This window comes from Bos indicus, chromosome 19, assembly GCF_029378745.1.
Source record: "Bos indicus isolate NIAB-ARS_2022 breed Sahiwal x Tharparkar chromosome 19, NIAB-ARS_B.indTharparkar_mat_pri_1.0, whole genome shotgun sequence".
Classification (NCBI taxonomy): Eukaryota; Metazoa; Chordata; class Mammalia; order Artiodactyla; family Bovidae; genus Bos; species Bos indicus.
The window spans coordinates 21376692-21397947 of NC_091778.1; the positions used below are offsets into that span (position 1 = coordinate 21376692).

Sequence of the window (21256 nt, forward strand, 5' to 3'; positions counted from 1 at the left end):
AATACTCTAACATCTTAGCAAAGGATGGATCCACTGAACATGATATGAACTCATCTGTCCTGTTACTTTTTTTTTTTTTTAAATTTTATTTTTAAACTTGTCCTGTTACTTTTTGATCCTGGTCACGGACATGTGCCAAAGATGGGTTTTCATCTCAGTAAATGAGAGTTTCCCCAGAAATAGCTACCAGCTAAGCCTTTATTCCGTGGTGAATATGCTGTTTTTGTTTAGATTTCCCTCAGCCTTTCTAGTTCCCTCGGGGCAGGTAAAAGATCTCTGCAGGGGCCGCATCTGTCTCCTCTCACCAGAACCTGGGCCAACTGCCTTTCGCTCTCACCTGCAGGGCTCTGCAGGAAGCCCAGGAGATTTTTGGTGTGGACTTTGACTACGACGAATTTGAGAAATACAATGAGTACGACGAAGAGCTGGAGGAAGAGTACGAGTATGAGGACGACGAGGCTGAGGGCGAGATCCGAGTGCGCCCCAAGAAGACCACCAAGAAACGTGTGAGCCGCAGGAGCATCTTCGAGATGTATGAGCCCAGTGAGCTGGAAAGCAGCCACCTCACCGATCAGGACAATGAAATCCGAGCCACTGACTTGCCTGAGAGGTTCCAGGTAAGGAAGCAGCAGCCTCTGTCCTGCTGAACTGTCATCAACTGGCCCGAGTCACCTTGGTACAAGGGTTATAGCAGAGATCAATCTAACAGTAGTTTATAGGGGGGCTTTCCTGGCAGTCCAATGGCGAAGACTCCATACTTCCACTGCAAGGGGCACGAGTTCAATCCCTAGTCAGGGTGGCGCAGCCAAAAAAAACAAAAATGATATATAGGAACTTGGCTTTGAACCCCAATCTGACCAGGGGTATAGGAAGTCTGGCTCAACATAGACTCTGATGTGTCTTAGGGTTCTTGAAATGGCTCTCTCTGTTTAGCAAATATACGACATGCGTACTTCTTGCCAGACAATACTTTTCCAGGTACTGAAAACATGTGCCTCTGGAGCACATATTTTTATCCAGAAGTGCGTGTTTTTGCTGCACGAGATACAAGATAAAATCAGTCTCATGCGCCTGTGTTATCCCCTGCAGCTCCGTTCCATCCCTGTCAAGGGGGCTGAAGATGATGAACTGGAAGAAGAGGCGGACTGGATCTACAGGAATGCCTTTGCTACACCAACCATTTCTCTGCAGGTACCCCCCTAAAAAAGAGCCTATGTTTTGACACGAACCAGAAGTCACCTCATCAGGATGAGTAGCTGCTTCTCCCTTGCCCCAAACATCTGTGGGTCTCCCACAGAACAGCATGTGTGTACGGGTATATGAGGAGATTTTTCTAGACTTACTCTGAGAAGGTCATCCTGTGACAAGAAGCAGTTTTCTATGTGGTGAGACAAAGCAAGACAAAGCAAGTAATGGTGTTGTTGCTCTTTCTCTTTTCTTCCAACTGTAGGAAAGCTGTGATTACCTAGACCGAGGGCAGCCAACCAGCAGCTTCAGTCGAAAAGGGCCCAGCACAATTCAGAAGATTAAAGAGGCCCTGGGCTTCATGCGAAATCAGCATTTTGAGGTAGCACCTCAGGCTTTAGTGGTCCAGTGGTAAGAACGTCAGCTAGGGGTGAGGGAAAAGTTGGTTAGGTAGGGACCCCCCGCCACCTCCTGTCCTCAGCAGTGGTCCCTTGACCCAGAAATGTGAGGACTCAAGTGATCAAAAGAAACCCCTATCCTTTCTGCAGCATTATGTTCCCCCATGGCAGGACAAGCATGTGCCCTGGGTGAGCCAGGGTTCCCAGTGCTGAATTTCATGGAGCTGTTTATCCCTCTAGCAGAGGGCTTCCTTGCAGATCTTTCCTCTCTGGCTGACTGCCCATCTCTTTGCCCCGCTAGGTGCCTTTCATTGCTTTCTACCGGAAGGAGTATGTGGAGCCTGAGTTGCATATCAACGACCTGTGGAGGGTGTGGCAGTGGGATGAAAAGGTAACGTAGGGATCCGTGTCCCTCAGAGCTCTGAGGGCTGCACTAGGCATTGCTACTACTGGGGCCCACGTTGTCCCGCACGGCCCAGGTGATGTCCCAAACCCCCAGGCCTGTCAGGCTTCCCCCATGGACTCGGGTAAGGAACTGCCTGGCCTTGGGTCTCCAAAGCTAAATACCAGCCCTTACCCCTGCCCTGCCTTGTCCTAGTGGACCCAGCTGAGGATTCGTAAGGAGAACCTAACACGGCTGTTTGAGAAGATGCAGGCTTATCAGTACGAGCAAATCTCTGCTGATCCTGACAAGCCCCTTGCTGATGGCATCCGGGCTCTGGACACCACGGACATGGAGAGGTAGCATATGCGGGTTTTATTCCTTTAGAGGGAGCCCTCACGCCAAAGGCAGGTGTACCCCGCCCCTGCCCCACCCACCTACCGTCCAGAGAAGCGTAATCTTGTAAAATTCGCAGCAGGGCACCTATCGCTTAGAAAGCCAACTTGACAACACACCAGAAGTGCTCTTTTTGACAGGCAAATTCCTGTTACTTACCCATATTGGTATAAAAGGTTAAGAGGATCAGATAGTCATGTTTGCTTATTTATGTTACCTGTATGAAAAGCCACATGGGAAACCAAACTACAGCCCGAAAGTGGCTTGGTGAGCCTGGAATTAGAGAGGGTTGTGGGAGAGAAGCAGGTGATGTTAATGGCCAGTGGCATGAACCCGGGAAGGAAGGACAAAGACTGTCTCAAGGACTCTGAACTGGAGACATGCTTCCTCATCTGTCTCTTTCTTTTTGTTGCCATTTGTAACAACCACCAATTATTGGACATATTCCTTCTTGAAAGTACCTTGATTGCAGTTAAGTCATGGTTTAGGGCCATTGTGTGTCCCTGATAATTGGAGTACACAGGCATCCATCCTAGTTGGGATCTTGCCACATGGAAATTGTACCTCTTGTAGCAAACCCGGGGTATACCCTTCCTCCATGACAAAATTGAGGTCTTATGTCCCTTCCCTCCAGGCTCAAGGATGTTCAATCAATGGATGAACTGAAAGATGTCTACAATCATTTCCTGCTCTATTATGGTCGTGACATTCCTAAGATGCAGAATGCCGCCAAGGCCAGCCGCAAGAAGCTAAAGCGTGTAAGGGAAGAGGGAGATGAGGAAGGTGAGTGTTGAAAAAGAAAACCCAGAGGCTTGGTGGCCATGGCCTTTCCAAGGATGCCTTTGACTCATTACACTTTGGAGCTTTTCTCCATGTGTCAGATCCTTGGAAGTAACTGGAAGCCAGAAGAGTAACTCATGTTTTCTCCCCAGGTGATGGTGAGGAGGCAGAAGATGAAGAGCAGAGAGGGCCAGAGCTCAAGCAGGCTTCTCGCCGAGACATGTACACCATCTGCCAGAGCGCCGGGCTAGGTAAAATCTAATTGTATAAGTTCCCCGATAGTCAGCGGAAGGTAGGATGAGGACTTAAAGGACAGCTGAGTGAATCACCAGTCCACTTCTAACACTTGCTCCCATAACCCAAATCCATGCCACAGGAATGGTCCAGCTTTCCCTGTAATTCCTGAAGGAGTGGGAAACACATGATCAGAGTTCATCCTATCTTTGGGAAATTCTTTTGCTAAACTAATTTCCACAGAAAATTTCTATTTCTTCTGCTTCTGTTTAAAGCCAGCATTTTCATTGTTCATTGTGAGGCATCTTGCTCCTGCTCATTGGTGATCCTTTTTAAATTTACTGCCCAGAATTTGCAGTTTTAGACTGAAAACCAAGAAGTTATTCAGTCCTGCTGTTGGCTTACCTTTATCTCTCCTGATTTGCTTTAGACGGCCTGGCCAAAAAGTTTGGGCTTACTCCTGAGCAATTTGGGGAAAACCTCCGGGATAGCTACCAGCGGCATGAGACAGAGCAGTTTCCAGCAGAGCCCTTGGAGCTGGCGAAGGATTATGTTTGCAGGTGGGCTTGCAGTAGCTGGCTGGTGAGAGGAGGAACCTACGGGCAAAGGTGTCCTCATCCTGCAGCACCTCCATTTTCCCTGCAGCCAGTTCCCTACCCCGGAAGCCGTGCTGGAAGGTGCCCGCTACATGGTAGCCCTGCAGATTGCCCGAGAGCCCCTCGTCCGGCAGGTGCTGAGGCAGACTTTCCAGGAGAGGGCCAAGCTCAATATAAGCCCCACTAAGAAAGGTAGAAAGGTAAGCCAGTTGAAGGGCTTTGATCCAGCTTACAGTCCAGCTCTGTTTGAACTGAGTTTCTTGCCTTCACGCTTAGCTGAGCTGTCTGCCTGAGTGCAGAGGCTGGCCTTTCCCAGGGTCCAGCCCAGTCTTTCTGTTGACTGATGGTTCCCTCTTGTTGTGCAGGATGTGGATGAGGCCCACTATGCTTACTCCTTCAAGTACTTAAAGAACAAGCCTGTTAAGGAACTGAGAGATGACCAGTTCCTCAAGATCTGCCTGGCTGAAGATGAAGGGCTGCTCACCATTGATATCAGCATCGATATGAAGGGAGTGGAAGGGTAAGCAGAGCTCTAGCCTGGGGTTATTTTGGGAAAGCCTGGTCTGGAGTCTGTTGGAGGGAGGGGTCACCATTGTCTCTGGCTCACTCAGTGTTCAAGGGCATTCAGGCACCACCTCTTCGCTGTTCCTGATACCCTGTTATATCTCCTCAGCTATGGCAGTGACCAGACGTATTTTGAAGAAATCAAACAATTTTACTACCGAGATGAGTTCAGCCATCAGGTGCAGGAGTGGAACCGGCAGCGCACAATGGCCATCGAGCGAGCTCTACAGCAGTTCCTGTATGTGCAGATGGCCAAAGAGCTCAAGAACAAGCTGCTGGCCGAAGCCAAAGAATACGTCATAAAGGTGAGGACAGGGACTCGACTTTTCAGTTCAGTTCAGTCACTGAGTTGTGTCCAACTCTTTGCGACCCCATGGACTGCAGCATGCCAGGCGAGCAGCACAACCTTCAGTCATGTAATTTCCCCAGGCTAGAGCTGAAAATGAAGGCACCCCTTAATAGCTATTCTGTAGCTAACGGAAACCCCCCGGGCATAACCTGAGAGGGAGTGCACACAAGGTCATGGGTCACTCTTAAGACCTCCCTTGAAGAGCCTCTTCCTTCCCTCCCCGACCCTGTACACATTCTTCGTGTATGTGACTGGCCTCTGTACTCTCCTATTGTTAAGAACAAGGTGTGCCTTCAGGTTGTAAGCCTGCCAAGGGCTAGAAACACGTGCAAGTATAAATATGATCTTTGCAAATATGTGTCTGCCCCTGTTTCTGTAACACTTGGCGAGCCCGACAGCCATAGTGACTGGTGTGTCTCCTCCCCAGGCCTGTAGTCGAAAGCTCTACAACTGGTTGAGGGTGGCGCCCTACCGGCCAGATCAACAAGTAGAAGAAGACGACGACTTTATGGATGAGAACCAAGGGAAGGGCATCCGGGTCCTAGGCATTGCTTTCTCCTCTGCCAGGTAACTTCCTGTTCTGCATGCCTGGCATCACCCCTTACCTGTCTCCCTAATCTTGTTCTTCTCTTACTCATTCTTATAGACCTGATTATCACATGGTTCTTTTTCTTTCGGGCTGGCAGAGATCACCCTGTGTTCTGCGCCTTGGTCAATGGTGAAGGGGAAGTGACAGACTTCCTCCGGCTGCCTCATTTTACCAAACGGCGAACTGCATGGAGAGAGGAAGAGCGGGAGAAGAAGGCAGGTGTCTGGGACTGGTTATCAAGAGTACATCTTCAACATGTCTTGTCATTCAGTGGGGATATGCACTCATGGTCTACGCAATATCTCATGCAAGATCTCTGACCTGTGAACTATCCTCTTAAGTCCTGGGATAAGTCTCCTTTCATAGGCAGTAGATGGCACTCAAGATCTGAAACAGAACTGGCTTCTTGACTTGAAGCCAGTTCCTAGGCCTTGTGCTTCTGGGAGCTGCCATTACTGCCTCTGTTCTTACCGCATCTGGGTCAGCTTGTTCCAGGAGCTGAAAGCCACTGAGGCATTAAGCCAACCTTTTCCCTGCTTTCAGCATTTGTGTTTCTTCCATGGAAGGAGAAATTTAAATTCATCTCATGTGTATCCTTCTGATTTTTTTTTTAACATAACAGTATCTTTCCATTTTATTGACAAGAGTTCCATTCTAAAACATAATTTTCAGCAAAGAACTCTTTTAAAAAAGAAAAAAAAAAACCTTAAAGTGGAGATCAGAATAGTCTTGACTGCCAGGCAGTGGTTCGTGTTAAAAGAAAGACCTGAGTATGTTAACCACAGCTCACGTGTAAGCCAGATATACAGTAATCATAGGAAAGATTAACAGATGTTTAATTTTCAACTAGAGCTCCTAGTCACCTTGTTTTGTGTTCCAGTTAGACAATGCATGACGCATCATTGTTCTCTGGTCTTGTAAGGTCTCAAGCTACTTACGGAGAGAAAAGCGTTAGAAATCTCCCCTGTCCTCAGCCATTTAGCTCCAATTTTGTTTCACTCCAGGCTCAAGACATTGAAACTCTGAAGAAATTCCTTCTGAACAAAAAGCCTCACGTGGTGACAGTTGCCGGAGAGAACAGGTAGGGAGGGGCACCAGGCGATTGGGCCAGGCCTGGCTAAAGCCACTCATCCTTTATTGTTGAACCTGCTCTGTGCCTGTGAAGAGCCTTGATAACACATGGTACCCCCACTTCCAGGGGGTATCCCTGGAATATTGTACCCCTTTGTCTTCAAAGCTCTCTCCCCTGCTCCCAGCCCTGAGATGGTTCATCTCTGAGAAACTATCCAGAAATATCCCTGAGCAGCACCCCTCCTTCCTCCAGGGATGCCCAGATGTTGATTGAGGATGTGAAGCGCATCGTGCATGAGCTGGACCAGGGTCAGCAGCTGTCCTCTATTGGGGTGGAGCTGATTGACAACGAGTTGGCCATCCTCTATATGAACAGCAAGAAATCAGAGGTAAGGCGGGAGCCCACGCTTAGGCTTCACACAGGCAAGAACTCTCAGCCCCGGGGAGATAGGGAAGCAAAGATTGTCAGGGCCGCAGGATTGCACCTGTTCTCTAACCTCTGCAGAAAATCTCCCATCGTGCCAGTCATAGTTCAGGTTGGGAGCCCCAGAGATTAAATTGGTCCCAGGAAAAATGGTCCCAGAGAAGAGAACATGACATCAAGCCAGGCGGTTTGGATTTCCTCTGACTGTTAGAGCTGAGGGGACTTTGTGGCCCTGCTGACCCTCATCTGACCTTAGGCAGAGTTCCGGGATTACCCTCCTGTGCTGAGACAGGCTGTCTCCCTGGCCCGGCGCATCCAGGACCCTCTGATTGAGTTTGCCCAGGTGTGCAGCTCGGATGAAGACATCCTATGCCTCAAGTTTCACCCATTGCAGGTGAGTAGGATTTGACAAGTAGGCCCAGGTGGACAGAGTGGCACAGTAACCTTATCCCTGCCTACTGTGTGTTGACAGGAGCATGTGGTGAAAGAAGAGCTGCTCAACGCCCTGTACTGTGAATTCATCAACCGAGTCAATGAGGTTGGAGTTGATGTCAACCGTGCCCTTGCCCACCCCTACAGCCAGGCCTTGATTCAGTATGTCTGTGGCTTAGGACCTCGCAAAGGGACCCATCTCCTGAAGGTAGGATCGGGTTGAATCAGGAAAAAAAAGGAAAGTTCTTATTTCATTGACCCTTTACTTTCCCAGCGTGGTTTGACCAAAAGGACAGGGTCAGAGAGGTAAAGGCACTCGCCTGGAGTCATCCAGCTAGTGAGAGTCAGGGCCAGACTCCAGCCTTGGTGGCCGCAGTCCTGGTCGTCGCTACCGCATTCTGGTGGCTCACGGAAAAGAGCCTAAGCCATGATTTAGAGGAAGGCGAGAGTATGCTAGACACAGACCTTGGGATAGTGGGCTTTTCTTCCCCCGGAGGAAAGAAAGGATTTCCGTACAGAGAGGGGCATGTAGCAACCCTCAAGAGTATTTGTGGTAATTTTTTTCTTGATGTGGGATGGGTACTTGAGTGTATATTTTACATCAGCTTTGAAGCTGTGCATTAGCTGTGTATTGTCTTTGCTCGGCACAGTGTAGTTCTTTAAGATAATTTTTTTAGTAGCAGTCAGTATGTTGTGCTAACTGCTCAGTGCTCAGTTAGCTGTCGGGGTGCTGGGGCAGCTTCCCATTGTGGAAGGTTTCCCAGAGACCTGGAAACAGACCAGGAGGTGGGGCCTATCTACTGCTCCTGCTCACTCCAGGCTTCTCTTCCAGATTCTGAAACAGAACAACACCAGGCTCGAGAGCCGGACTCAGCTGGTCACCATGTGCCACATGGGTCCCAAAGTCTTCATGAATTGCGCTGGCTTCCTCAAGATTGACACTGCCTCCCTGGGGGACAGGTGATGCCCTCTGCCTGGGTGGGCCAAGAGGAGTTCTCTTGGGCTTTGCTTTGGGGGTTCGGGGATTAGGGCTGTCAAAGGGCCACAGACTATTTAAATTAGGAAACGTTTTAAAGCCAAGAATCTTTATTTAGTCAAGAGCCTCTGACCTATGGAAAAGATCAGTTCAATTATGTGAAGCTTTTCTGTGAGGGAAACATCAAAAGAACCAACTTAGTTTATCAATTGAGGACAGAAAACATAAGACTTGGTTCAGTAAACACAAACTTGTTCTGCTGTTGTGATTTTTTGTGGCTCAATAAGGGTGGGAATAGTTGGGGCATTGGAAGAGGAGTGTGGGGGTCTGAGGAGATAAGAAAGGGGGAGAGAGATTTGCTATGTTCTGAGATAATGTTATTGAGAGAAAGTTCTCTATTCACTTGGACTTTGGACTTCACTATTGACCTCTTCCTCTCCAGAAGTTATCAACTCAGTCTTTGGAGGATCTTTTCCACGGGCACATAGCTCCTCATTCAGTAATGGAAATCAGTGGGGAAATAGGCTTCAAGTTCTAAAACTTCATTTTCCACCCAGCTTTGCTGTAACACTCCACGAATAACATAGGTCCATGTGAGTGCACGGGCAAGACCAGCCTGGGAAGGCTTTATGGGGGAAAGTAGCTGTCAGCAAATTCTCAAAGGTCTTCTTCCCCCTTCTTGTTTTATTTATAAGACTTTTATATATAATTTCATCATATAAAATTCAATAACATATAGAAATATTATGCAGAAAGTGGAAGTCCCCCATAATCCCACCCCCCAGAGATAACTGCCATAACAAGTTGATGTATACTACAACTTTTCTAAATTTTATTTTTGCTATGCATTTACTAACTACCCATTTACTACAAAAATGGGATCATACGGTTCATAGTGTTTTGCAGTGCATTTTTCACGTTATCAATATATCGTGGCCATCTTTCATGTCAGCACACACAGACCTACCTCATTCTTTGTAATGGATGTATAGTATTCCATTGTATGGAGGTACCCTAATTTATTTAACCAGTTCCCCATTGGTGGACATCTGGGTTGTTACTAGAAGCTTTTTGTTATATATCCTGCTCCTCTTCTGCCTCTCCTTCAGCACTGACTCATATATTGAAGTCCTTGATGGTTCCCGAGTTCACCCTGAGACTTATGAGTGGGCCAGGAAAATGGCGGTGGATGCTCTGGAATACGATGAGTCAGCTGAGGATGCCAACCCTGCGGGGGCCCTTGAAGAAATCTTGGAAAACCCAGAGCGACTCAAGGACCTGGACCTTGATGCCTTTGCAGAAGAACTAGAGAGGCAGGTGGGTGACAGAGTGGAAGGCCTGGCCTAGACGAGAAGAGACTCAGGCAGCACATCCTCAGAGAAGCCCCAGTACTTTTAGTGTGAGAGACTTGATCCTCTCCCTCCCCATGCAGTACTGGGTTTACTCAAGGAGATTTTCAGTCTGCTTATTAAGGAGCAAAGGACGTCTCAGAGACTGCTGTAGTCATTGTGGGGGGCATGTTTTGGGGGAGCTGGGATGGGGGGGTAGTAGTTTCCTTCTGGGACCTCTTAACTCCTCTCCAACTGTGCAGTTTTGCATCTGTTTCACACATTGTGATTCCATGAGGGGTTTGGGGGGATTTTTTTTGGCTGCACTTTGGGTCTTCATTGCTATGCTTAGGCTTTCTTGAGTTGGGACGACTTGTGGCGAGTGGGCGCAACTCTAATGCTGGTGCACAGGCTTCTCATTGTGGTGACTTCTTTTGTTGCGGAGTACAGGCTCTAGGGCCTCCAGGCTCAGTAGTTGTGGTGCAAGGGCTTAGTTGCCCTGCAACATGTGGAATGTTCCCAGACCAGGAATCGAACCTGTGTCCCCCATGTCGGCAGGCAGATTCTTAACCCCTGGACCACGAGGGAGGTCCCCATGAAGCATTTTTATCGTATAACAGTGTTCCATGGCTAAGGAATAGTTTGAAAAGCTGATTTAGTACATGTTGTGGGGAAAGAAAAGAAACCCTGACAGGAGCCAACTGGCTGCTCCTTTCTTTGAAACCCCTGGTGGCTCAGGTTGGGGAGCAGTTGCAAGACTCTTAATGGGGGCTTCTTCCCCAGGGCTATGGTGACAAACACATCACGCTGTACGACATCCGAGCGGAGCTGAGCTGTCGGTATAAGGACCTCCGGACAGCCTACCGCTCCCCCAACACAGAGGAAATCTTCAATATGTTAACCAAAGAGACACCGGAGACCTTCTACATTGGTAAATCCTGGGTCTGCTTTCTTTAGTTGGAGGAGGAGAAGAGGGGGTAATGGGATAGTGTTTACTGTGCATGTTCGAGTCAGACTGTAATTCCAGCAGAATAAGGCCAGCTTGTACTGTGAGTGGGAAAGACCAGGGAAGCTTTTAAAAAGATTGTAGAGCCCTAAGCTGGAAGTCAAATTCGAGTTGCAAGGTCAAATCGTGCTTTTTAACCTGCTTTTGTGAGGTATTCATGGGGTCAGTCTTGTGGCTTCATTTTCCTGTCATCAAATGAAGGGAAGATCTCCCTTTTTGAAGATGTGAAGGAAATCAGGGGAGATGCTCTAGGACAGATGTTCTGTCACTAAACAGTTGGTGGGGAGGAGTCACCTCTCCAGTTCTCTCAGCCTGCCCCCCGTTCTCTTCCCTTCCTTCTCCTCCTTTCCCCTTCCTGCAGGAAAGCTCATTATCTGCAACGTCACTGGCATCGCCCATAGGCGTCCACAGGGCGAAAGCTACGACCAGGCAATCCGCAACGATGAGACGGGGCTGTGGCAGTGCCCTTTCTGTCAGCAAGACAATTTCCCGGAACTAAGCGAGGTATGTGCTACAGTGTTGTTATGGTCCCTGGATGTTTGTGATTGCGTGATCTCAGTGCTCTAGAAAGGCGTCGAGAATGGGAGTAGTTTAGGTGACACTTTACCGTGGCAGTGCACAAAAAGGGAAGAGATCCGGAACGGACACAGGCCTAACTTAAAGTCCCTCCGTGTGCTGCTAGTCAGAAATGGTCTCTGTGCTCTTATTCTGTTCTCACTCAGCCCTTAATCCTTGTTTCCCATTCTCTGAGGATCTTGCTCAGCCAGTTAGAGACATGAGGAAATGTATGCGTTTTTTGCATACAGGGTGGGCATGGTGTCCCTATGTTAGTTAGAAGGTATCTGTAGACTCCCTTCAGTGTTTTCATCCTCCACACACATCTTAGTTTTTCCCACAGTCTTCTCGACGACATCTGCTTTTTTCATGGTTAGAACTCATAAAAGCCATCCTGAACCTTTTTCTGTATCTTCACATGTTGCTTAGGCAGATAGTAAAACAGACCATTTCTCAACTTTACCCAGTAAAAGAAACTGGTGAGATTTGTCAAGGATGTAAAAGAGCCATGATGTGCTGGTTCACTGAGGTGACAAACATATATTTCTTAAGCTCAGAAGGGCAGGACAGAATGGGAGGGAGGGGTTTCAGTTGAAGCTGGAGGGACGTATACAGTAAATTAACATAAAAGGTTGATCTGCTGGCCAGTGGTGCCAACATGAGTTCTGCATCAGGGAACCTGGGGGAGATTCAAATTCTGTGTTGCTGGGTGGCTGAGTCATCGTGTTCTCACATCGTGATGCCAGTGTCAGTGGTAAGATGAATTACAGCATTCCTGCCAGCTGTTTCCTGACTGTATGGTCTCCAGAATCTTAATGATCAAGCTCTTCTCCTGATGCTGTCCTTAGGTCTGGAACCACTTTGACAGCGGTTCATGCCCAGGCCAGGCCATCGGTGTCAAAACACGGTTAGACAATGGTGTCACTGGCTTCATCCCCACCAAATTCCTCAGTGACAAAGTGGTAAAGCGTCCAGAGGAACGAGTGAAGGTAGGTGAATGACAGGGCTAAGGCATCTGGCGCAGTTTTCAGCAGCCCAAATCAGGCTGGCTTTGGGCTGTGCCCACCAGGAGTTAGGCTCTGTTCCCAGGGGCTCCTGGTGGGGAACATTTCAGGAGGATTTATAGCCAGTTGAGTGAAGTCAGGGTAAGAAGCATCTACCCAAATGAGGAACAGTTATTGTTCACTGCTTTTGTGAAATTTCATCAAGTTGCCAGCCCTTCCTGTGTTGGAAGCCATGGTTTAGTCTGGCGGGCAGGAAGCAAGGCCTGGCATTCCATGCTGTGAAGCAGAAAGGCTGAGTTCCCTTTCTGTTCTAGTTTCTCTTGTCAGAGCTGCCATGTATTATGCACACACTGGATTCCAGCCCTTGATATTTATATATGTTGTCTCAAATCTGCTAGTCCAATGGAAAAGGGAATATTTATCTTCTGGTTTCAGAGAAGTTTGAGTGCCTTTTCCAGGATCATCCTGTTAGTGACATCTGCTAGTGGTACCAGATCTGCCAAATCTCTGGTTCTAAGTGTCGTGAACCCCTGAGAACCATGGACTTAGGAAGGCTGGGGAAAGACATTCTTAACACAGACATCCTTCGTTTTATTGCCCTTCACAGATACCATTGTTTTTTTTTTGTTTTTTAAACAAATTTAAAGTTGGTAGTAACCCTGCATTGAGCAAATCTATTAGTACCATTTTTTCCAACAACATTTGATCACTTCATGTCTCTGTGCTACATTTATTTGTGCCAATTCTCACAATATTTCACACTTTTTAATTATATTTGTCAGAGTGATCTGTGATCAGTAATCTTTGATGTTAGTGTTGCAAAAAGATTTGGACTCGCTAAAGGCTCAGGTGATGGTTTGCCTTTTTTTATCAATAAAAGAAATTTTAATTAAAATTTTTAATTTTTTAAAAATATAACAGTGTTAAAAAAAAAAAGTGTTGCACACTTAATAGACTATATTATGACCATAACTTTTATATGTTCTATGAAACTAAAAAATTCTAGTGACTCACTTCATTATGATGTTTGCTTTATTGTGGTGGTCTGGAACTGAACTTGGAATGTCTCCGAGGTATACCTGTAAATGGAGCTAGGGCAGTTTCCAGGAGAGCTGTGCAAATTGACTGGGTTTTGTCACTCTAAAACAGAAGGGCTCAAATCAGGGGGAGAGTATAGAAAAACTGTTACTTTGCTTTTCCTCCAAAAAGGCCAGCCAGACTTGGCTCACACCCTAAGAACAGTAATTGGGCAACTTTATGGGGAAAGAGAATAGTGCCAGTGACAGATCCCAGGGGACTCCAGTTGGTGTTTCTGCCTAGAGCAGGAGTCATCAGTACTTGGCACAAACTAGTCTGTGGACCAAACTCAGCCCGGAACTCCTGCTATCCTGACACTCAGTAGCCGGCTGGCTCTGGACAGTCTGTCCACCTTTCTGCCTGGACTTTGCTGTCCTCACGTGTAAAACAGGGCATCGGGCTAGACCGTCTCTGTCCCTTCCAGCTCAAATGTTCTGTGGATCTAGGTGGGAATGACTGTTCACTGCCGCATCATGAAGATTGACATCGAGAAGTTTAGTGCAGACCTGACCTGCCGCACCTCAGACCTCATGGACAGGAACAATGAGTGGAAACTGCCCAAGGACACCTACTATGACTTCGATGCCGAAGCAGCAGACCACAAGCAGGAGGAGGACATGAAGCGGAAGCAGCAGCGGACCAGTGAGTGCTCCCAGCCATGCTGTGCACCCCGAGTCCTGGCAGCCCTCCCTCCCCAGGATGCGCGTGCTGACTACTTGGCTTCCCAGTGGGAGTGAGTGCTCAGCTCTGAGGGGCTGAGGACCAGAGGCAGCAGGAAAGGGAGTCATAGGCCGGGCTGGGTGCCAGGGTCTTCTTGGGTCACATTTTCTTTGCTAATGCACTGGGACTCCTAAAATTTCATTCTCCCAGCACCCTAGGAGCCCAAGTTAACACATCCTTCACACCCAGAGGGGGTGAAAGTCTCAGAATTTAGTAGTGGATCAGAAATTTAGCCATGGCTTGTCTTATTGTGCTGGCTCCCCATCCCATCAGCTGACCTATGCTTCTTTCCTGCCCTCTTCAGCGTATATCAAGCGAGTGATTGCACACCCATCCTTCCATAATATAAATTTTAAGCAAGCAGAAAAAATGATGGAAACCATGGACCAGGGTGATGTGATCATCCGACCAAGCAGCAAGGGTGAGAATCACCTGACAGTGACCTGGAAGGTCAGTGACGGCATCTACCAGCACGTGGATGTGCGGGAAGAAGGCAAGGAAAATGCCTTCAGCCTGGGAGCCACCCTGTGGATCAACAGTGAGGTAAGAGGCAGCCCCTGCACACTCTAGCATCCCCACTCCTGCTTCCAGAAGCAAGCCCCTTCCATTTTAGTCACTTGTGTGCATTGTATGTATTCTAGCTACTCAGGACAGCAAAACTCAGGGCCCTTACGAAATGAGTAATTTGACAGCAATTTTGTATATATCGTGTTTCTTTTTCTGTCCTCCAAGTTCTAAAATAGACTATCTAGAGAAGCACTAGAGGAAGAGGAGAAAATACACATGCAAGTGCTCTGTCCTCAGGCAGACACAGGCCAAATTTTTCTGTTCAGTGGAGAGAAATTTTATGAAGGCCCTTACTGTTCCCAAGCGCTAAGGGAGAACTAAAGTTATGATTTAAAGGGTTTTATGGACTTCCCTGGTGGCTCAGCAGGTAAAGAATCTGCCTGCAATGCTGGAGACCTGGGTTGGGAAGATACCCTGGAAAAGGGAATAACTACCCACTCCAGTATTCTGCCTGGAGAACTCCAAGGACTGTGTAGTCCACGTGGTCACAGAGAGTCGAACACGACTGAGAGACTTTCACTTCACTTCACTGGTGGTCCAGGAGTTAAGAATCTGCCTTACAATGCAGGGGTGTGATTTTGATCTCTGGTTGAAGAATTAAGATCCTACATGCCTCAGAGCAACTAAACCTCCCTGCAGTAGCTACTGAGCAGGTGCACTCGTGCTTCAATAACAAAGACCCAATGTAGCCAAATAAATTTAAAAAATGTAAGGGATTTTGTGTCTTGTAAGCTAATAAACTTAGACCCAACTCACACAGATGGGTACATTGAAGGGACTTTGCAGCAGAATGAGGCTACAGCAGGAGGGCTGGGGGAATTCCTCCCCTCCATAGGTTATCTTCCAAGTGGACTTGAAAGGCTGGATCTCAGTTCAGAATGTGACACTCGGGGCCTTCACCTTCTTCCCACAGGAGTTTGAAGACTTGGATGAGATTGTTGCCCGCTATGTTCAGCCTATGGCATCTTTTGCCCGGGACCTTCTAAACCACAAGTATTATCAGGACTGCAGCGGTGGGGACCGTAAGGTGAGCCCAGGGCCCTGTGAGGGATGACCCCTCCCAGTCACTTAAGGATGTCTGGTTTCCCTTCAGTGTAGGGGATGCTGCGCTGGTGAAGGAGGTGTACATGGTGTGTGAGGCCAGACATTGTGTACCAAGCATGCTGCTATCCCAACCTCTCCCCCTCATTCTACCCCCAGAAATTAGAGGAGCTGCTCATCAAAACTAAGAAGGAGAAGCCCACCTTCATTCCCTATTTCATCTGTGCCTGCAAGGAACTGCCCGGCAAGTTCCTACTGGGATACCAGCCCCGGGGTAAACCCAGGTGAGCACTGGTGCTGAGAAGGTGCTGCCGCTGGGGTCCACAGATAGGTTTGCAGGCCCCGAACAGTACTCTCTCTGGTTCTGCTTGACTGCCTTTCCCCTCTTCCTGTTTCTAGTGGAGCTGGAGGTTGGAGGTGGGGACAGAGGGTGATGCTTTAGAGGCAAAAGCAAAGACTGAATAAGAAAGGTGCTTTAATCAACCGAGTGAAAGAGGAGGTCCCTTCACCTCTTCTCCCTGCCAGGGAGTGATGGAAACCACTGGACCCTCTCTCCACCCGACGGGCAGAGATGGGGGCCAACACGCTGCTCTGTCCTCCGCTTCACCCTCACCAGGGCCTTTACCCTCAGCAGTGGCTCCCTGCTGCTGTGGTGAGCGTGTGCTGAAGGTGGGGTAGGCTTGGAGGGCATCTCTTTTTCCAGTCGCCGGCCTGCTCTGCTCCCTTCTGTGTGTGACAGCCAGGCTGGCCTCCCTCGGTATTCCAGTATCCGCGTCCCTCAAGCACTCACACTGCACCAGACCAAGTCCTTCTCCCTCAACCTCCTTTGTTGTGTCTGTTACCCAGACTGATGGCCAGACTTGCCTTCTGCACTCCCACATCCCGCTGCCATCTTGGCCTCAGTCTGTGCTTCTCTGCTCTCGGTCCTGGACCACGCACGCACACATGATGCCCAGAGTGGGCTCCGTTAGGAGGTGCTCAGAGGACAAGCAGCTCTGAACCCTGCACCGTCGTGAGCACTTCTGGAATATCGTGCTTGTTTCTGATTCGCCAGCGTGCTTCCAGAAGATGGCAGCCAGGGCTGCCATCCACGTGGGGGTTGGAAACTGTTCCATGAGGAGCAGTTGAACAGAGGACTTTAACCAGGGACAGAGGCCACGTGATAGCTTCCCATGGAAAGGGTCACAGACTCCTTATGGTGCAAGAAGCAGGTTTCATCTTCATCTGAGTGAGAACATTGACATACTTAGCACTGGCTGTTGACAGCTGTGCTTTATTGATCACAATCCGTTCTCAGTATTGCGATGAGTGCCTTACACACTCTGTCTTGTTTATTGCTCGTAGGTTAACCGCTATAGATTTAAGTGTTATCATCCTCTTTTCACAAATGAGGCTGAGATTCACTTCAGTAACTTGGTACAAAACCATATAGGTGGTGAGTTGGCAGAGCCAATATTGGAACTGGATCTGAACCCAGAACCTCTTATCTACTCTCTGCTCTGCAAAGTGTTAAATGAGGACCGACCAGCCACCCTCAAGAGGCACTTGGACCTCATTCGGCTCATGGACCACTGTGCTTGGCTGCCCGGGAAGCCCCCCCCCACCCCAACACTGATGTCTGTATCCCCCTCGCCGGCTGTGTGGTGCCGTCACAGCAGCCCAGGGTGGTGACCGGCCCCCAGCGAGCCTTGTGGCAGCCTGTAGAGAGCACACCTGGGGCTGCTGACTCCAGGCCTTGTCTGGGCTTCTCTGTGCCTCCTCGCCTCGCCAGAGTGCAGCCTCCTTTTCCAGGGCCAGGGACTGGCTCTTCCGTCTCTCCTCCCCCTCGCACCCAGTGCGGCTGCTTCACGTGGTGGAGATCTGCTCTGGCCACTCGCTCGCAGCTGGCCACAAGTGGGATCTGATGCATGTTTCCTTCCAAAATCCCAGGATAGAATACGTAACTGTGACTCCAGAAGGATTCCGCTACCGGGGCCAAGTCTTCCCCACTGTGAACGGCCTTTTCAGATGGTTTAAGGACCACTATCAGGATCCTGTGCCAGGTGAGCTCTGCTCTCTGTGACTCCCAGAGTGTAGTTGAGGGACAGCTGAGCACTGAGTGGAGACAGACACTAACTCTGGCAGAAGGGGAGGCCTAGGCTGCCGCTGTAGCTCAACTCCAACTCCCTCCTCCTCACATCAGGAAGGCCCTCCATTCTCTTTGCCTATACAGCTTCCCTTTTTTTTTTTTTTTAAACTTATGTATTTATTTGGCTACACTGTGCAGCTGTGGGATCTTAGTTCCCTGATCAGAGATTGAACCCAGGCTCTCAGCAGTGAAAAGGCAAGAGTTCCAACCACTGGACTGCCAGGGAATTCCCCCAGCTGCCCTTCTTTGCACCCACCTCGGTACCTCTCCCAGCTCCCTAAGTTGTAACGTAAAACTGGAAGTAGGTTTCTGGAGAGACTTCTCACTCGGGCCATTTCTTGTAGGTATCACCCCCAGTAGCAGCAGCAGGACCCGAACACCTGCTTCTATCAATGCTACCCCAGCCAACATCAACCTTGCAGGTAAGGAGCTCATGCCAGGCCTGGGGGTGAGAGGGATGGAGCTGGAAGGGCTGTGCCCTAACATGCCCATCTCCACCTCTTGTGCTTACAGATCTGACACGGGCTGTGAACGCCCTGCCCCAGAACATGACCTCGCAGATGTTCAATGCCATTGCTGCTGTGACGGGCCAGGGCCAGAACCCTAATGCCACCCCAGCGCAGTGGGCCTCCAGCCAGTATGGCTACGGTGGCAGTGGAGGGGGCAGCAGCGCTTACCACGTACGTGGCCTGGGGAAGAAAAGCCCTGCAGAGGGTGGGGAAGGGTGAAAGGTCATCCTTCACTAGCCTGTGTCCGTAGACTGGGCTCTGCAGGGCCCACCACAAGGGCCTCCACAGCAGGTGGGACTGCCACAGCATCAGGAGCTGTCTCCAGTAGGTGTTCCTTGTTCTCGGGCCAACTGAGGGGAAGGGGAGTAAGAGAAGCCATGACCATTCCACGGAGTCTTTTGGGATCTTGGAACCCGAGCCCTCAAGCCTCTAGACTCGAGTGGTCAAGTGGTGGGCCCTGCTGTTGGCCTGCCTCAGCTGCTCAGAATCACACCCTGCTCAGGAGAGTGTCAGCTGGAAGGCTTTGTGCAGAGCCCAGATTTTCAGCTTGTCAGAAATTTACCAGAAGAGCAAATAAACACAAAACCCAACCTAAACTCAACTGTCACCCTTCTCCAGGTATTCCCAACACCAGCCCAGCAGCCAGTGGCCACACCACTAATGACCCCCAGCTACTCCTACACAACGCCCAGCCAACCCATCACCACGCCACAGTACCACCAGCTGCAGGCCAGCACCACCCCACAGTCTGCCCAGGCCCAGCCCCAGCCCTCCTCCAGCTCCCGGCAACGGCAGCAGCAGCCAAAGTGAGTACACCAACAGTAGACAGGTCGTTAGTCGAGGTGGGCGCTCTGGGTCTCCTGACAACCGTAAGCCAGGTGGTGTCCCCCGGAGGACTAGGCTCTGGGAGGAGCCAGAAGAATACTGCTGTCTATAGATGTGAGATCCATCTCTGCGGGAATGGAGGCTCCCGGGGACTGTGGGGTGGGCTTTCTTCTGGCGAGCCGCAGGCCGAGTCAAGTCCTTTATCACACACCCTGGTTCTCCCTCCAGGTCCAACAGCCATGCAGCCATCGACTGGGGCAAGATGGCAGAACAGTGGCTGCAAGAGAAGGAGGCGGAGCGGCGGAAACAGAAGCAGCGGCTGACCCCTCGGCCCTCCCCCAGCCCTATGATCGAAAGCACCCCCATGTCTATTGCTGGCGATGCCACCCCACTCCTGGACGAGATGGATCGGTAGGGCGCCTGCTCCTAGGACTCTGGTTACCTCTGAGGCTGGGAGAGACCTGGCTGCCCACTGCCTCACTCCCTGCCCCTCCTTTTCTGTCCATAAAGTGGCGTGAATTGACGTTCTCTTTGGTGGTCAGCCTGGATGGGCGACAGGCTAGATGGCCTTGCGAACTTGAGCTCAGTGTGCGCTAGGCAACAATCCTCTCCTCCAGGCCGTCACTGACTGCCTGTCCTGGGACCAGGCTGGGAGCGGCGTGTGGCAGGGAGGAAGAAGAGGAAGAAGAAGGTGAGAGTGGAGTTTTGTGCTCTGCTCCCTACAAGCCATTTTGGGCTTCTGCCCTCCCCTGACTCTGGGCTGCGGCGGGGCCAAGTTCAGCACGCGAGTCTCCCCCGCGCTCGTGGGGAGAGGGATGCTATTTATTCAGTTTGGGACAGGAGGACGAGTACTTCCACCCTGGTGCCAACAGCAGGGTGGCCGTCAAAGCAGGATGACGAGGGATGTAGGGGAGCAGTGCTGACCTGCCCAGCCCCCACCTGGCTGCCCTCACCCCTTGCTGCCGCCGCTTCCTGCCTGTCATTTGAATAAACAGTGTTTCTACAGAGCACCTGACAAAGCCTCTCTCTCCCAAGTCTCCGGCTCTTGAGGGGGAGCTTTCAAAGCTGTGTTGGGAGCTCTGCAGGCTCCCCTGACCCCAGGCCTTCAGAGAGGTGGTGACTCACAGAGGAGCAGGTGGCTTCTGCATCAGACCGCCTAGGATCACAGCACTGTGACCTTGAGCAAGCTTTCTTGTCTGTAACACAGAGACAAGGATACCTGCCTCAGCAGGGCAGCTGTGAGGACTGAGATAAAAGGTGTGACGGTCAGTCCGGGGGCTGGGACCTCATCACACCTCAGTAAATGTTTGCACAGCTGTTGCTTCTCAACACACGGCCACCCCATCCACCACCTTCTGGTCTTCTCTGCCATGCCGGGGAGAGGCCAGAAGTCAATCTGGGTTTCTCCACTTGAGCCCTACGCCTCTCCCCACTTTTAGCTGACTGGGCCTTGGGATCTGATCTCTACGTGAGTCGCCCCAGGACAGGCCCTACACTCACCTGATCCTGCCCACACAGCCCTGGTGAGGGCCCCTTCGTCTAGCCCGCTTCCTCTTTAGTTCTGAATTGATCTTCCTGTGTTCCTTCACGTCTTGTCTCACGGCCCTGGGAAAGCAAGGCTTTCCCCTCCCTTTTCTCTGAGGACTGCTGCCCATACTTGGTGGGCTTCCCACCTGACGTCTTCATTCAAGATCCCTTTGGCTGTTTCTTGGCAGGAGTTGGGGGGAGGGGCTTGCCTTCTGACAGGAATTCAGTTCCTTTCCCTTAAGTATAAAAGGTTTCTAGAAGGGGGACTTGCCTGATGCCTGCCGATGTGCGGGACATGGGTTCGATCTCTGGCCTGGGAAGATCCCACTGAGCCCATGCTCCGCAACCAGAGAAGTTACCACAATGAGAAGCCTGAGCACAGCACCAAAGAGCCAGTGCAGCCAAAAAAAATAAATTTAAATCTTTTAAAGAAGGGGGGGTGGGGACAGTTTAGAAGGGCTGAGCGGGAGCAGAGCCAACCAGCTGGGAAGACTGTGTTCCCTTCAATGCCACCAGCACCTTCCCCAGGGCCACTTAAGAGTAGGGAAAGGCCAGGCACGGTGGTACAGAGTGGGTTAAAAGGTTCAATTTAT

The 21256-nt window shown here is 50.0% G+C and overlaps 1 protein-coding gene across 2 annotated transcripts in view; it reads left to right on the top strand.

The window, feature by feature from the left end:
* SUPT6H (SPT6 homolog, histone chaperone and transcription elongation factor) overlaps window positions 1-20143 on the top strand; it is a 31234-nt gene extending 11091 nt beyond the window's left edge. For both annotated transcript variants that reach the window (XM_019981303.2, XM_070772740.1), the window contains exons 7-37: window positions 344-617; window positions 1090-1191; window positions 1451-1567; window positions 1885-1974; window positions 2182-2324; window positions 2996-3144; window positions 3294-3392; window positions 3806-3935; window positions 4021-4171; window positions 4337-4491; window positions 4645-4840; window positions 5312-5451; window positions 5571-5688; window positions 6478-6554; window positions 6798-6933; window positions 7225-7362; window positions 7441-7608; window positions 8233-8360; window positions 9486-9693; window positions 10488-10635; window positions 11072-11214; window positions 12114-12254; window positions 13793-13988; window positions 14371-14609; window positions 15547-15660; window positions 15834-15958; window positions 17604-17716; window positions 18147-18224; window positions 18316-18482; window positions 18930-19117; window positions 19365-20143. In XM_019981303.2, coding sequence (XP_019836862.2) covers window positions 344-617; window positions 1090-1191; window positions 1451-1567; window positions 1885-1974; window positions 2182-2324; window positions 2996-3144; window positions 3294-3392; window positions 3806-3935; window positions 4021-4171; window positions 4337-4491; window positions 4645-4840; window positions 5312-5451; window positions 5571-5688; window positions 6478-6554; window positions 6798-6933; window positions 7225-7362; window positions 7441-7608; window positions 8233-8360; window positions 9486-9693; window positions 10488-10635; window positions 11072-11214; window positions 12114-12254; window positions 13793-13988; window positions 14371-14609; window positions 15547-15660; window positions 15834-15958; window positions 17604-17716; window positions 18147-18224; window positions 18316-18482; window positions 18930-19117; window positions 19365-19551 — 4558 coding nt within the window. In that variant the 3' untranslated portion in view covers window positions 19552-20143. The remainder of the gene's footprint in view (window positions 1-343; window positions 618-1089; window positions 1192-1450; window positions 1568-1884; window positions 1975-2181; window positions 2325-2995; window positions 3145-3293; window positions 3393-3805; window positions 3936-4020; window positions 4172-4336; window positions 4492-4644; window positions 4841-5311; window positions 5452-5570; window positions 5689-6477; window positions 6555-6797; window positions 6934-7224; window positions 7363-7440; window positions 7609-8232; window positions 8361-9485; window positions 9694-10487; window positions 10636-11071; window positions 11215-12113; window positions 12255-13792; window positions 13989-14370; window positions 14610-15546; window positions 15661-15833; window positions 15959-17603; window positions 17717-18146; window positions 18225-18315; window positions 18483-18929; window positions 19118-19364) is intronic.
* The last annotated feature ends 1113 nt before the right edge of the window (window positions 20144-21256 follow it).